Consider the following 13488-nt stretch of genomic DNA (forward strand, 5'->3'; position numbering starts at 1 on the left):
TCTATTTTTAATGGGGCTTGCTATTTTATTCTTTAAAGTCTTGCTTTTTACTTGAAAGAAGAAAAATGCACACAGAACATGAACCAACTTTGCTTTGTAGATGCTGTAGAAAATTGCAGCAAGAAAGAGAAATTAATTATAAGACATACTGTGAAGAAAATAGCCTTCAAAATTTGTAATTCTTAACAAAGTTCTGCAACCTTAGGTCATCCAGCCTGCAGTTTGTGTGTGGTAGGTGGGTGTGCAGCTATACCAAAATTGTGACAAACATAATATACTACAATTCTAATTCATTAAAGCCAATGAGAACTTCGCCAATGACAATCAGCCTCACATTAGAAACAAGAATGGCAATGCAACCAAAATGCAGATCCACAATGCTGTTACCTAAGAGAACTTCAGCATTGTAGGTCCCTCATTTCCCATTCTGCTTTCAAAACCAATTTGAACTCTTTAACAAAGACACGGGACAGACCGCCAAGAATGGAGGCCTGCCGGCGGCCTAGTTTCCTCCATAAGGACGGCACAGCCCCCAAACAGCACGCTGTCACTGCATCGGAAAAAGAACCCGGAAAAATTGGGTTCTTTTTCTGGCGCCACAACTTGCGACATAAGCACCATGTGGCAACAGAGCACCACCATTATTACGTTGCCATGTCATGCTAGGTTTAGGGACCATGCGGTTGCCGCGCAGTCCGTAACCTAGAATCGGTACCAATACGGCGCAAAATTCCAGTGTGTACCACACCAAAGCTACATAAAATCAAATTAGTGGTTGCTACAGATGAAATTTCTAATGCAATGCAGTCTTCAATGCAGATATCAAAGCCCTTGAGAGACTGCAATACATACAAGTGTTATATCTCACCAGATTAAAAAACAGTTTTTTTGCTTCAGTTACATTTTGCAGATAAATTATTCATAAAATGTCTGCAGTAATCATGAACCTGGAACAAGGGAAAGGGGAAAGTGAGCCCCCTCCTCCCAAATCTTAGGGGGGCTAAACCCTGAAAAGATTAGGCAAAAGTGGACACAAAAATTTCTGAGTAAAGTCCCTTAGGAACTATAAATCACAAGTGAACTAAAATATAAAAACATTAGGACCACTATATTGTAGCCGAGCCTCCAAGTCTATCTTATGCAAGTTTACTTGGAAATAAGTTACACACATGGAGAGATCCTATAAAAATGTTCATAGTCAAGGGTGATTGAATGATGATGGATGGAGGTACAGTGGGCAACTTGTTATCTGCTGCAGTTTGGTTCCAGGACCCCCATAGAAAGCAAAATCTGTGGATGCTCAGGTCCCATGAAATACAATGGCACAGTAAAATGGTGGTACTTTATATAAAATGACAAAATCAAAGTATGCATTTTGGAATGTATAATTTTTTTGAATATTTACAAGCTGTAGATGCTAGTATCCGGGAATAAAAAAAAATCTGTGGATAAGGAGGATCAACTGTAATAACTTGCCCTCCTCCTGACAGAGTTCTCAACAGTATGACAGGTTGTGGTGGCCTCCCTGTTGATGCCAGATGTCAGCAGGAGGTACATTTTCCTGGCCACAGTAGCCCTGGAAAACATCTATGCTTCCTAGAGAACAGGTGAGTTTGCAGCAGCCATTTTTGCTTTGTGTACTGGAGAAAAATCTGAAGATGAAAGGGCTACTGCAACACTGAGTGAACAGCACTCAAAAATATGTTCTTTTAGCTATAATTTCTATAATTTTTGTTGCACTTTGCATTGGCTCCAGAGTTGGTTTTTATCAATTTTAGTTATCCGTTTGTTTGTTTGTTTAATTTATTTATACCTCACCTTTCTCCCAATATTAAGACTTATGTGGCTAATATGTATAACACAATACAAATTAAAAATAATAGCAATAGCATTATTAAAAGTATAAGCATTCAATTGTACAATCCCAATAATGAGACTTGAGGTGGCTAGCAATTGAAAACAATAGCAATTACATTAATAGAATTAATAAAAATATAAGTGTAAGACTTAAAAAGCAATTCTACAATTTATAAAGTTAAAACATTAAACATTTATAATATTAAAATTCACTAAAAGACTGTACTTTTTTTGTTGTCATTTCTGACTTATTGCAACCCTCAGGTGAACTTATAACAGGGTTTACAAACCTTAAAAAACGTACTGCACTGCATGAAAAGCCCAACCATCATCATTTTGTAAAAGCCTGACAGCACAAAAAATTTTGACCTGACAACAGAATGAGAATAAAGATGGGACCACTCTGGCTTTTGTATGGAGTGAGTTCCAAAGGCTAGGAATAGCCAACAAGAAGGCTCTCTCCCTTGTTCCCACCAAACATGCCTGAGAAGTTGGTAGGACAGAGAGAATGGTTCTCCAGATGATCTTAGCATTCTACAGAGCTCATAAAGGGAGATACAGTCCTTCAAATAGCCTGGAACAAAGTTGTTTAGGATTTTACAAGTGAAGCCCAGCACTTTGAAGTACGCTTTGAAATGGACTGGCAGCCAGTGGAGCTGATGCAACAAGGCAGTTGTGCTCCCTGTAACAAGCTCCAATTAATAATTTAGCCAATTGAAGTTACAGAGCACTCTATCTATCTATGGCCCGTTCCACACGGGCGGAAAGTATGTGCACAGCACGTACTAGGGTTAGAAAGGGGCGTCCTTTCCAGACTCCCCTAACCCTAGTACGTGCCAAGCGCGTACAAAATGACGGCGCCCGTTCTACATGGGCACCGCCATTTTGCTCTAGCGGACGCTTAGCGTCCACATGTATCAGCGCCATTATGACGCCGCAAGAAGAAGCTGCATTTTGCAGCTTCTTTTTGTTGCGCGGAGGAGTCGCGCGGTTTGGCCACTGGGGCTCCTCCATGCAGCAAATAACGGCGCCGGCAGACCACCCTTTTTGGGTGCTCTGTAAAGCGCCACTCTATCTATCTATCTATCTATCTATCTATCTATCTATCTGTGCCAGCTTTAACTGTGTACAACCACTCCTGGCCACTATTGAACCCTGGGCCTCAAGGCTCAGAGCTGAATCCAGGAGCACCCCCAAACTGCAAAGGGAATGTAACCCCATCTAATACTGGCTTAATCCCTATTCCCTGATCTGTCTTTTGGCTGACCTGGAGTACCACTATCTTGTCTGGATTAAGCTTCAATTTGTTTTCATTCATTTGGTTCATCACAGCAGCAAGATACCAGTTTAGCACAGAAAAAACAATCTTGGAATTAGGTGGAAAAGAGTAATCATCAGCATACTGGTGACACCTGATTCCAAAACTCTGGACAACCTCTCCCAGCAGCTTCATCTCATCCCTAGCAGTATTCTACTCACCTGTCAAGTATTGTATATTCACTTTCAGACTTGTAGAGGGACATCAGTCTAGCTTCCATCAAAATGAAAATTCTCTCTGTGTTTTTTTCTGGGGGGAAAACAGACAAAAATGAGTATTCTGATGCTGCACTCATACATAAATAAATTTGTATTTACAGCATTAATGTTAGGATTATGATTACTACAATAATGTTAGGATTATGATTACTACAATAATTATTTGAATTAAGAATGAATCAATTCTCATCAATTATTCTAACTTGAGATTTACAGTAAAGACTAATCTGTACAGTGCAAGCAGACAAACTGGTTTTTTATGGCAAAGAGATCAATCAAAATTCTGTATCAGCATAGATTCTTGAGCTGAATATTGATATTACACAAAGCATTGATTAAGGAAGCTTAACCATGATTGAATAACATCTTCAAATCAATAAACCTGTGACTAATGGTTAGCTGCCAAATCAGAATTAGAAGCCATAGCTTGAATCAGTCCTACAGTTCATGACATTTGACTTGATAAGCCATAGTTATGTCTGTCCCTGCACATTTGAAGGCCACCATCTAATAGACAAAAATGCTGAAGGAACAGAATATGAAAGCAAACAAGTAACTCCCATTGGCGGTTCTCTTCAAAATGTCACTCATTAATAGCCCAATTCCTCTTGTCCCAATCTGAACTCTTCTTTGCAAGTTCTTTCAATGACAGAGTTTCCAAAAAGGCAGTTGTAAATGAGGCTAATATTCTTACTAAGTTCCAGCAAAGCATACTACCCAAAGTCCATCTCAAAACAGAAGCCAGCTCCTTCTAGAACAGCTTATTTTTTTCACTGGATGGCTCTTAGGAATCCTCAAAAGGGACAGTGTGGGATTACAGGAGTTCTGCCTTAAGTCTATCCCTAAGAATGTTTGGTAATGCTACGGTCATGGGAGTGCTTCATTTCTGTAGAACAAATGGTTGCCTGTGTCTTCAGCCTGTTGTTCTGTGCCTTCGAGTAATGTCAGACATACGGTGATCCTAAGACAGGGGTTTTCAATTGCAGGATTTTCTTGACAAGTTTTCTTCAGAGGGGATTTTCCTTTGCCTTTTTCTGAGGCTGAGAGAGTGTGACTTGCCCAAATCACCCAGTGGGTTTCCATGGCCAATCGAGGATTCAAACCCTGATCTCCCAGTGTTCTAGTCCAACACTCAACCCTCTACACCAAACTGACTCTCGTCTGCAGCTACCATCCCGTAATTCAGAAGGCCTCATCCTCATTAATGACATGTGGGGTCTCTCTAGAGCACAACTGGCTCAATTACTTTTTGGAAATTACTAGATTTATGGTAGTTGTCATCTAATACACCTGAAGAGCACTAAGTTGGGGAAGGTTGCTCTAAGTATATTAGTGGAAGAGTAAGTACAGTTGGGCTAACATACTCTTAATTCATGGGTTCAAGGATATAGCATGACCTGTTTCCAGTGAGACAGGATTTAACTCAGGTAAACTTTTAGCAATTGTTGATTCTCAGTGCATCTCAGGCAACTTTCCTTCTCATGGACATTTTCATTGGAAAGAAGCAAACTGTGCTTAGTAAGAAGTTGTATTTCCCTTGTTGCCCCTGTGGTTACCCTTAGGGGTCTCATGACTGGGTCTCAGAATGGAAAAGATGATATGTTTAGCAGAAGATGATCTTAGCCTGCAGCACAGAGCTTAGCAGACAATGTTCTAGGAGACAGATATTCCCTTATAAGGCCATTTTCCCATTATCCATTTAGCATTAGAAGCCAGCTTGAATCATCATGGGTAGGTAAATCAGAGGGCAAACCAATTAGATATATCATAATAAATTAAACAAAAGCTACAGGAGTTTGAAGGAAAGCACTTTATGTAACCATTGTACTCTCTACATTATACTGCCTTTCCAAGATTTATTATGACAACAGCATGAAGTCGCATTCAGATTCTTTTTTAAAAATGAAGATGATATAACAACCATGCAAACTGAAGCCAGATTTGTCATTAGTCACTTGCCATTTGCCTGCAGCCAATTCCTCCTTCTGCCAAACAAATAAACCACTCATTCATGCTGTGTTGCAATACAACAGCACATGCAGGTGGACAGGATGGTAAATCCTTGCAGCTGGCTGGTTACAACTGTTGCAGCCTGCAAAATTAAGACTTCAGGGCAAAGGGACCTAAGGGAACCAAGCAGGACTTACTTTCATGTCATTTGCACTACTAGGAGAAAACATGAACCGTATGTCACATCATCTTTTGCACTTGCCTTTCACCTTTACATACTGCAAATCTGGGTTAACACAGAGGGCCAGATTGCTAGGCAGAGTCCAAGGAGTTGTTGTCCAAGCAACCAGAGATATGTTTTCATCTTCTTCTAATGGAAAAGTAACAATGACTGAAGGGTCTTGAACATCCTTAAAGGGTTAGAAGAGATGAAATCAAACAGAGAATTTATTTTATGTATCAGCAAGCAAGTAATAAAAGCAAACATATTACTATGCCCTGTGATACTCTCATTACCTATGACTGTGAACAACTCTTGTATCAAAGGCTACAGCAAAATAGCAACTAACATATAAACATATTTTTGTAAACTCTATCATCTTCATAGACCTCTGGATTAAATTAATGGATAGCCCTGCAGTAAAAGTAAGGGCATGTTGGTTAGCTGTTCAGATTACTAACAAAGTTTGTATTTAAACATCAAATTTCCTTATGTTTATCATGATCAGTATATAATTGCTATAGCTATATGAAAATAATAATGATACTGTACAATCATGGAGGTTTACTCACATTTTAAATCAGATCCAAAACACAGCCCAGAGACAAGGCGCTGCATACAGACACGGAAAAATCAATTTCTAGCTTCTAAAAAAATATAACTCAAATTGATGCCACTCAGTATGGACAATACTTTTCTAGATGGACTAATACTCTGACAGTTTTCTGTGAACCTTCCAAAGATCCAATCGTATTTTTTAAACTCTCTAACTTTAAGAGACTGCTACACTTCTAAAAAAAACCTGTTTCTTCTTGTATCTTATCTCACAAGGTTTCAGGCAGCAAGCAGCAAACATAAACTCACCAGCCTTTTCATAACCAGTCAGCCACAACAGAGTAACAGAAGAATTTATTTTGTTTATTAAAATATTTTTACTCCACCCTGAATCAGAAAGTTTCAGGACAATACAAAGTAAATGAATACAAAGTTAAAACAGCTTACAAAACTAAAACTGATTTAAATAAACTAAAAATATTTTAAACATAATTAGCAAGTTAAAACAGTTTAAAGCAGCTCAAAAACGTGTACATTAGCATTTGAAATAAATCAACTGAGTTCCAACGAATTCAACGGTTCAGAACCATGGCGGTGGCCCAGATTGGAGCTGGGCATGTGCAATCACCACAGTCCCGCAGCAATCGAGGCAGGAATGGCCTCTGGCCACTCTTTTTGCCCCATCTGCTCAAGGTCTTTGTCTTATATCCTTTGACTGCTTTTCCTACATCTCCCTTCAGTATTAATGTCATCCCAGGAGCCTAATAGTTGTCCTCTGCGGTATTCCAGGAACTCACTGAGTGCCATCTTACATAGGTGTTTTATCTCCTGGCACTATCTCTTATTTATTATAAATAAAATGAAATATTTCATTTTTGAATGTCTTTATAGGATTGTCATAGTAAAAGACATTCAATGGAGTTTTCTATGCCTCCTTCTCAGAAGTAATAACAAGTGTTGGCTATGGTGCCACTGTCATCTTTGAAAGTTCCTTGGCCAGTCTCAATCTCTCTCTCTCTCATACACACATACACAGTACAGCTTCTGCCCAGTAGCTGTTTGGTACATTTAGTCTGGCTCCTCAACAAAACCCTGTCTGACATAGAAGACCCTATCAGTAACACTGCTGCCATTACCATAGGCTCTTGCCTCACAGGAGCACTATCTTTCCATGGTGCCATTTTTGTGCAACACACCATATGACTTACAGGAAGTAGCAAACATCTGAAACAACTACTGATGCAAGTTGGGAAAGAAAGTGCAAAAACAGGGCTACAGTTGAAGAGTAACAAAAAATAATGACCACAGATTATTTACATATCTTTAAAGTGGCTGCAGAAGACATTGGCATAGTTAAAGATTCCCTATGCTTTGGCACAGTTATTAATCAAAATGGAAACAGTAGTCAAGAAATTAAAGGAGACCAAAGCTTGGAAAGGCAGCTATGAAGGAACTAGATAAGCTCCTCAGGTATACACACACACCATTAAATACCAAAGTCAGAATTGTCCAGCCCATAATATTACTTATTTTTATCTATGGGTGTCAAAACTGGGCAGTGAAGACAGCGGACAGAAAGAAAAGTAACTCATTTGAAATATGGTACTGGATTAATATTTTACAAATACCATGGTCTGCTAAAAATACAAAAGAATTGGTCTTAGAGCAAATCAAGCCTGAATTCTCACTAGAGCCAAAGATGACTACATTGCAGCTGTCATACTATGGACCACTGCATAAGATGACACAACTCACTGGAAAAGAAAATAATACTTGGTAAAGTAGAAGGCGGTAGGAAAAGAGTGTGTTCACATTATAGATGGATAGACTCAATGAAAGATGCCATGGCCCTCTGTCTGCAATACCTCAGCAGGTCCTCTGATGGCTGGGGCTCTTGGAGGGTTCTCATTCATGTTGCTGTTGTGTGCCTTCAAATCTTTTTTACTTATAGTGACCCTCATGGTTTTCTTGGCAAGATTTGTTCAGAGGAGGTTTGTCATTGCCTTCCCCTGAGAGCATGTGACTTGTCCAAGGTCACCCAGCAGGTTTCATGACCAAGCGGGAATTGAACCCTGGCCTCCAGAGTTGTAGTTCAACACTCACACCCCAATGCCACATCTTATTGAAAGGGTCATTATAATTCAAAGTCAAATTGAAGGCAAACAATAACAAATGTTTCAGAAATGATGAAAATAGTGATGCAAACTGGTTTGATAAACTGAAAAGGTAAATAGTGTGGATAGGCAACTAAATATCCTTAATTCTCTTCCTGGTTCCTTCTTCTGAGCCTATGTAAACTTCATTAATTGCATAAGCACAGGCTTGGGTATCTGAAGATATAGCTAAACTGAGATATGAGATTAAATATAAAATATAGACTTTAGGACTGAAGGGTGGGGTATAAATACCGTAAAAAAAATAACTGCAACTAAAAGCATTTCTCATGATTGGTTACTTTGATGAAAGATGTAATCCAACAAAATCTAGAGGGCTGCATGATTCTCATTCCTGTATATAGTTCTGAAGATACTGCTGGCCCTCCACATTTGTGGCTTTGACATCTGTGGATTTGATTATTTGCAAATTTAATCAGCATGTTCTCTCTAGAAATTTCTAGATCCTCCAACACAATTCTGCCATAAGGTGCCCATAGAGTTGCACTCCAGGACCTAGAGATTCCTTGAGAAAATACTTATCTAGGTATTCACAGGTTCTCCAGCATGCTTCTATGGTCAACTTCTAGCAGATGTCGACCACAGAGTTGCACTGGAGGACCTAGTGATTCCTAGAGATATGTTCTCTCAGGTAAAAAAAAAAATGTGTTTTTTTATTTGCAGTTTTCCACTTTCATGGGGGCCCTGTGCTCCTAACTCCAGCAAATGTGGAGGGCCCACTATATTTATATTAGAGCTAAGGATTATTACAGAGGGAGTTCATATGGCAAGCATGAAGCTCAATCAGCAGTCAAGATGCCAAGAAGCTTTCCCAGTTATTATATAACTGTTACCCATTCTATTCAGTCTGTAAGTAATTCTGTATGCTACCACCCACCTTCACGGTTTGCTGAAGTGCTAAATATAGTTGGAAAAATTGCACTGAACATTTATTGGCATTTTGCACGATGAACAACCCTACACTTGCAGAATATTGGTGAGCTATTTTTCTCTTTGCCTTGCCTTCTAAAATAAGCTGACTTTGAGGAAAACAAGCTTTGTGTTAGAACAAGATAAGGACCATTTGTGCATGCTATGTTCCGATTAACAGGCATTTAGAGAATCCTGGGAAGCTTAAGGGCATCACTCTTTTTTATGGCTGGATAACTTGGTTTGGTATTTCATGAGTTCTCATAGAAAACGTAAGCTGCTTCGTTTTTTAAAAAAGAAAAGAGACTCCTGATGTTTATTTTTCCTCTAAACGTTAACTGAAGTCTATTTTCAAGTTTTTGCATCTATAACAGTATACATTTCAGACAGCTGAAGCAGTCCAGAGAACTACATAGGAAGACTGGTGACTATTGAGCACATTTTGTTCAGTATGATGCCAAAAAGGGACCTCCATTCCTACCCTTACTTTCCACACCCATGTAATATATTACTTAGTATATGAAAGACAGTGTACATCATTTCTCATTTTTAATTTGTATAGTCTACTTTCACTTTGGGGCTCAGAACTGTTTACAGCGATAAAAAAATACCAGAACCAAATTTTTAAAAGCTTTAAATAAGTAACAGTTTTTAAAACTATAGTAGACCCACCATATCCATGCATTCAACCCTCTATGTTTTTTAAAATTCCAAAAAGCAAACCTTGTTTTTGCCATTTTATATAAGGGACACCATTTTACTACATCATTATATATAATGGGAATTCAGCATCCACGGATTTTGTTACCAATTGGGGGGGGGGGTGTCAGATTCCTGGAATCAAACCCCAGTGGACATCTAGGGCCAGGGCCTACTGTATTCAAAATGTAAATAGCAACAGATTCACATTTTCAACCTGCCACAGAGACAACATGCCATTAACATTTACCCATTAACAGATAACCTAAACAATGTATTGAAAGGGTTTTTTTTTATGCTATCTGTTTAGGTTTGGAAATCTGTTAGAGGGAATTCAAAGGTTGCTGGACAGCCACTGAGAATAAACTATATGAATATCATTCCATGGGCATAGGATTTTCAAGGAAAAAGTTCAGAGACTTCAGTTAGCCCAAACCAAAGTTGCTTGGATATCTACTGGGGTGAGGAAATAAGACTGTATTGTCCCAGTTCTCTGTTAGCATTGGCTTCGAAATTATTTCTGTGTCCAATTCAAAGCACTGGAGTTCACCTTTAAAGGCCTGAAAAGCTGCAGCCTAGAGTATGATGGCCTGCCTAATAAAGTAGTCAGGAGGCTACAGGAGAGAGAAAGCATTCTGTGTTGGCCCCTTTGTAAACTCCTCTTCCCGGTAGACACAGGGCCTCAACAGACCAGCATAAAGAGCCAGCGTATGGAGCAGAGTAGAGGCATGGCATCCACACACCGGCCACCCGGACACCACACCCACATTGTCCGCCTGACCAGACGGCAAGCAGCATCACACTGTGTCTTTGGCATAGTGCTTACATGCAGCTAAGGTACCCTTTCCGCTTTTTTCGACTCCTTTTTGCGCCATGGAAGTACCAAATTGGGACCACAGCGTGTAGTTGCCACAGCCTAAATCAGGCGTCAAACAGGCAGTTGGAGACCACCCCTTAGAGGCGGTTTGTTCAGCCCTTCACTTGGTACCCACACAGTTTATATTTTAGACACTAGTCAAAGACATTTATCATCTGTTTTAGATGCTTCTAGATTTATATTAAAATTATCTCCATGAATTAATATTATTCAGCAATTAAGCTGCCCATAAAAAGCAGGAGCTAAGACCTAAGATCTCAAGGTCCCACATTAAAGATTCATGGGTAAAAAGTAGTACCTTCACATTATTATACAATAATAATAATAAATTTTTATTTATATACCACTTTTCCAAGGATCAAAGCAGTTTACATAGAGTTTAAAACCAATTACAAAATACATCATAAAATAGATAAAACCAAGAACACTAAATACAATATACAATCTAAAAACAATCAATCAATCAATCAATCAATAGGGTGAGGTAGAGAGTCAATGGGCTCAGAGTACACGACTTCATTTTCCAGGGGTGAAGGCTTTACAGAAGAGGAAGGTTTTAAGCCTCTTTTTAAATGTTTCCAGGGGGGTGATAAGACGGAGCTTGTCAGGAAGACTATTCCAGATTTGTGGGGCCGCTACTGAGAAGGCCATCTGGGAAGTAATAGCATATTTAGAAGGTGGAATTTCCAACAAGTTCTTCCCGGTTGTTCTGAGTGTGCAGGGCGGATTATATGGGGAGATGCGGTCCCTCAAGTAACTCGGGCCCAAGCCATGTAGGGCTTTATAGGTAATAACCAACACCTTGTATTGTGCTCGAAAGCGAATAGGCATCCAGTGCAGATCTTTCAGAATAGGTGTTATGTGTTTATTTTAAGATTTTCCACACAAACCTTAGCCAATGGTTCCAAGGGTGGTTCACAATAAAAATGTGACAATGAAATATACAATATAAAGAATTAAGTAAGAATGTTCTTAGATATATATATTGATAGAGCCTGCACTCCATCCTCAGAACCTACTTAATATTTCCATAGTCACGTGCAATTCAGTAGCTACCTAAGATTATTGCGTATACCAGGCTACATACCTTATAATTCTGATGTGACTCGAAGTTAGAAAGGGGTGTGTTACACGCAGTTGAGAAAGGCATGACTTTAACTCCTCGGTATACCAATCCTTTGTCATACAGTTGTTTGAAAACCCACCTGAAGAAAAAATAAAACAAAAATACCATTTGAGTATTCAAACAGAACAGGGTAGTTTTACTAAAACCTGAATTCTGTGATGGACAAACAAATTCATTAACCACTTGTAGAAAATAAACCCATAGTCTCTGCTACAAATTAGTTTCTTCCTGCTGGGTTCGTTGCCAATATTTTTTATAAAATTACATTTGGCCCAAAATCTTGACAGAGAGCAATTATGCTAGAAGGTACAAGGGATAATTAAAAGTCAAGTTAGTCATCTTCCACTGCTATAATGTCTGAAGGAGTTCCAAACATTATTCAGTATGGATGTTGAAGTACTTGGAGAGAGTCTTTCCCAAATTTCTTGCAACAGAAAGTTCCCTAGATTGGGGGGCAACTCAAGACAATCAGTAACATGAGCCACTCTCAAACACAAGCCTGGTGTTAATTCATCATTCATTCCGGCCGTTTCTGTGGCTTTGTCATGAACCCGTTGAGCTATACTGTAGTGACTGCAATTTGATGGCCAATATCCAGTGATGTATTTCTGGTGAGCTGTAAATCCTGACCATGACGTATACAGGCTACATCAACCTTTTCCTATTCTACCAGCTCTTTTGGTGAACCAAAATTACCACCAAAAACTGACTTGCCCATTTTAATTCACAACTCTATCTGAGACTTGGTACATATGGTACATATCATAAACTTAGTACAAAACACTGTTGCTGCTTCTTAATCCAAAACTCAACTCTGATCTTTTCTTTGGTGTCTTTGGCCTGTTACAGACTGCCAAAATAAAGCTGCTTTGGGTCTCTTTGGAGGTATGCTATTTAAATGATGCATGGGTCCTAAGAGTCCGGAGGTCGCGCCAAAGCCACACTCCATTCCTAAGCACTGGAATGCAGCTTTAGTGCAGCTTCCGGATTCTTAGGGTGCATGCACCATTTAAACAGCATACCTCCAAAGAGACTTGAAGCAGCTTTATTTTGGCTGTCTGTAACAGGCCTTTCTCTACCTTTTCTCACAATATTTTCTTGTATCACTCTTTCTTAGTGCTGCTCTTCCTAAGCAGCAGTACAAAAATGGAGTAGGCAGCCTACCATATTTTCTTAAAATAAAAAGTGCTGTCTTAAGAAGATATCCTTAGATGAATCAATAAGATGTTGCCTGAGCATTCACTGCTCATTATTAAATTGTCTTAAGTGAAAGAGGGAAGGAAACCAAGGTGTGGTTTCCTCCCAAATTCAGACAGCAGTTTTAGAGGAAGGATTTTCACAAAAGATCACACCAGAAAAAAAGGTTATTCCTTGCTCCACACCTGATGCAATTATAATAATCAGCAAAATACACATTCAAACCCCCTGCTTGTTAAAATACATTTAACAGACAACAAGTAAGGCTGTAGGAGCATAGAACAACATGTTCTCCTTGCTATAAGATAACTATTGATTTTGCCAAAGCTAGGTTTCTACATCCTAAACATTAGAAGTGGTATGCTCCTACACATATTTATGACATATG

The 13488-nt window shown here is 39.1% G+C and overlaps 1 protein-coding gene across 1 annotated transcript in view; it reads right to left on the reverse strand.

Moving 5' to 3' along the window:
- IARS1 (isoleucyl-tRNA synthetase 1) overlaps window positions 1-13488 on the reverse strand; it is a 125897-nt gene that overhangs the window by 100102 nt on the left and 12307 nt on the right. The window contains 3 exon segments of the mRNA XM_042449814.1: window positions 3337-3424; window positions 5606-5753; window positions 11865-11982. Coding sequence (XP_042305748.1) covers window positions 3337-3424; window positions 5606-5753; window positions 11865-11982 — 354 coding nt within the window.

Source organism: Sceloporus undulatus, chromosome 2 (genome assembly GCF_019175285.1).
Source record: "Sceloporus undulatus isolate JIND9_A2432 ecotype Alabama chromosome 2, SceUnd_v1.1, whole genome shotgun sequence".
Classification (NCBI taxonomy): Eukaryota; Metazoa; Chordata; class Lepidosauria; order Squamata; family Phrynosomatidae; genus Sceloporus; species Sceloporus undulatus.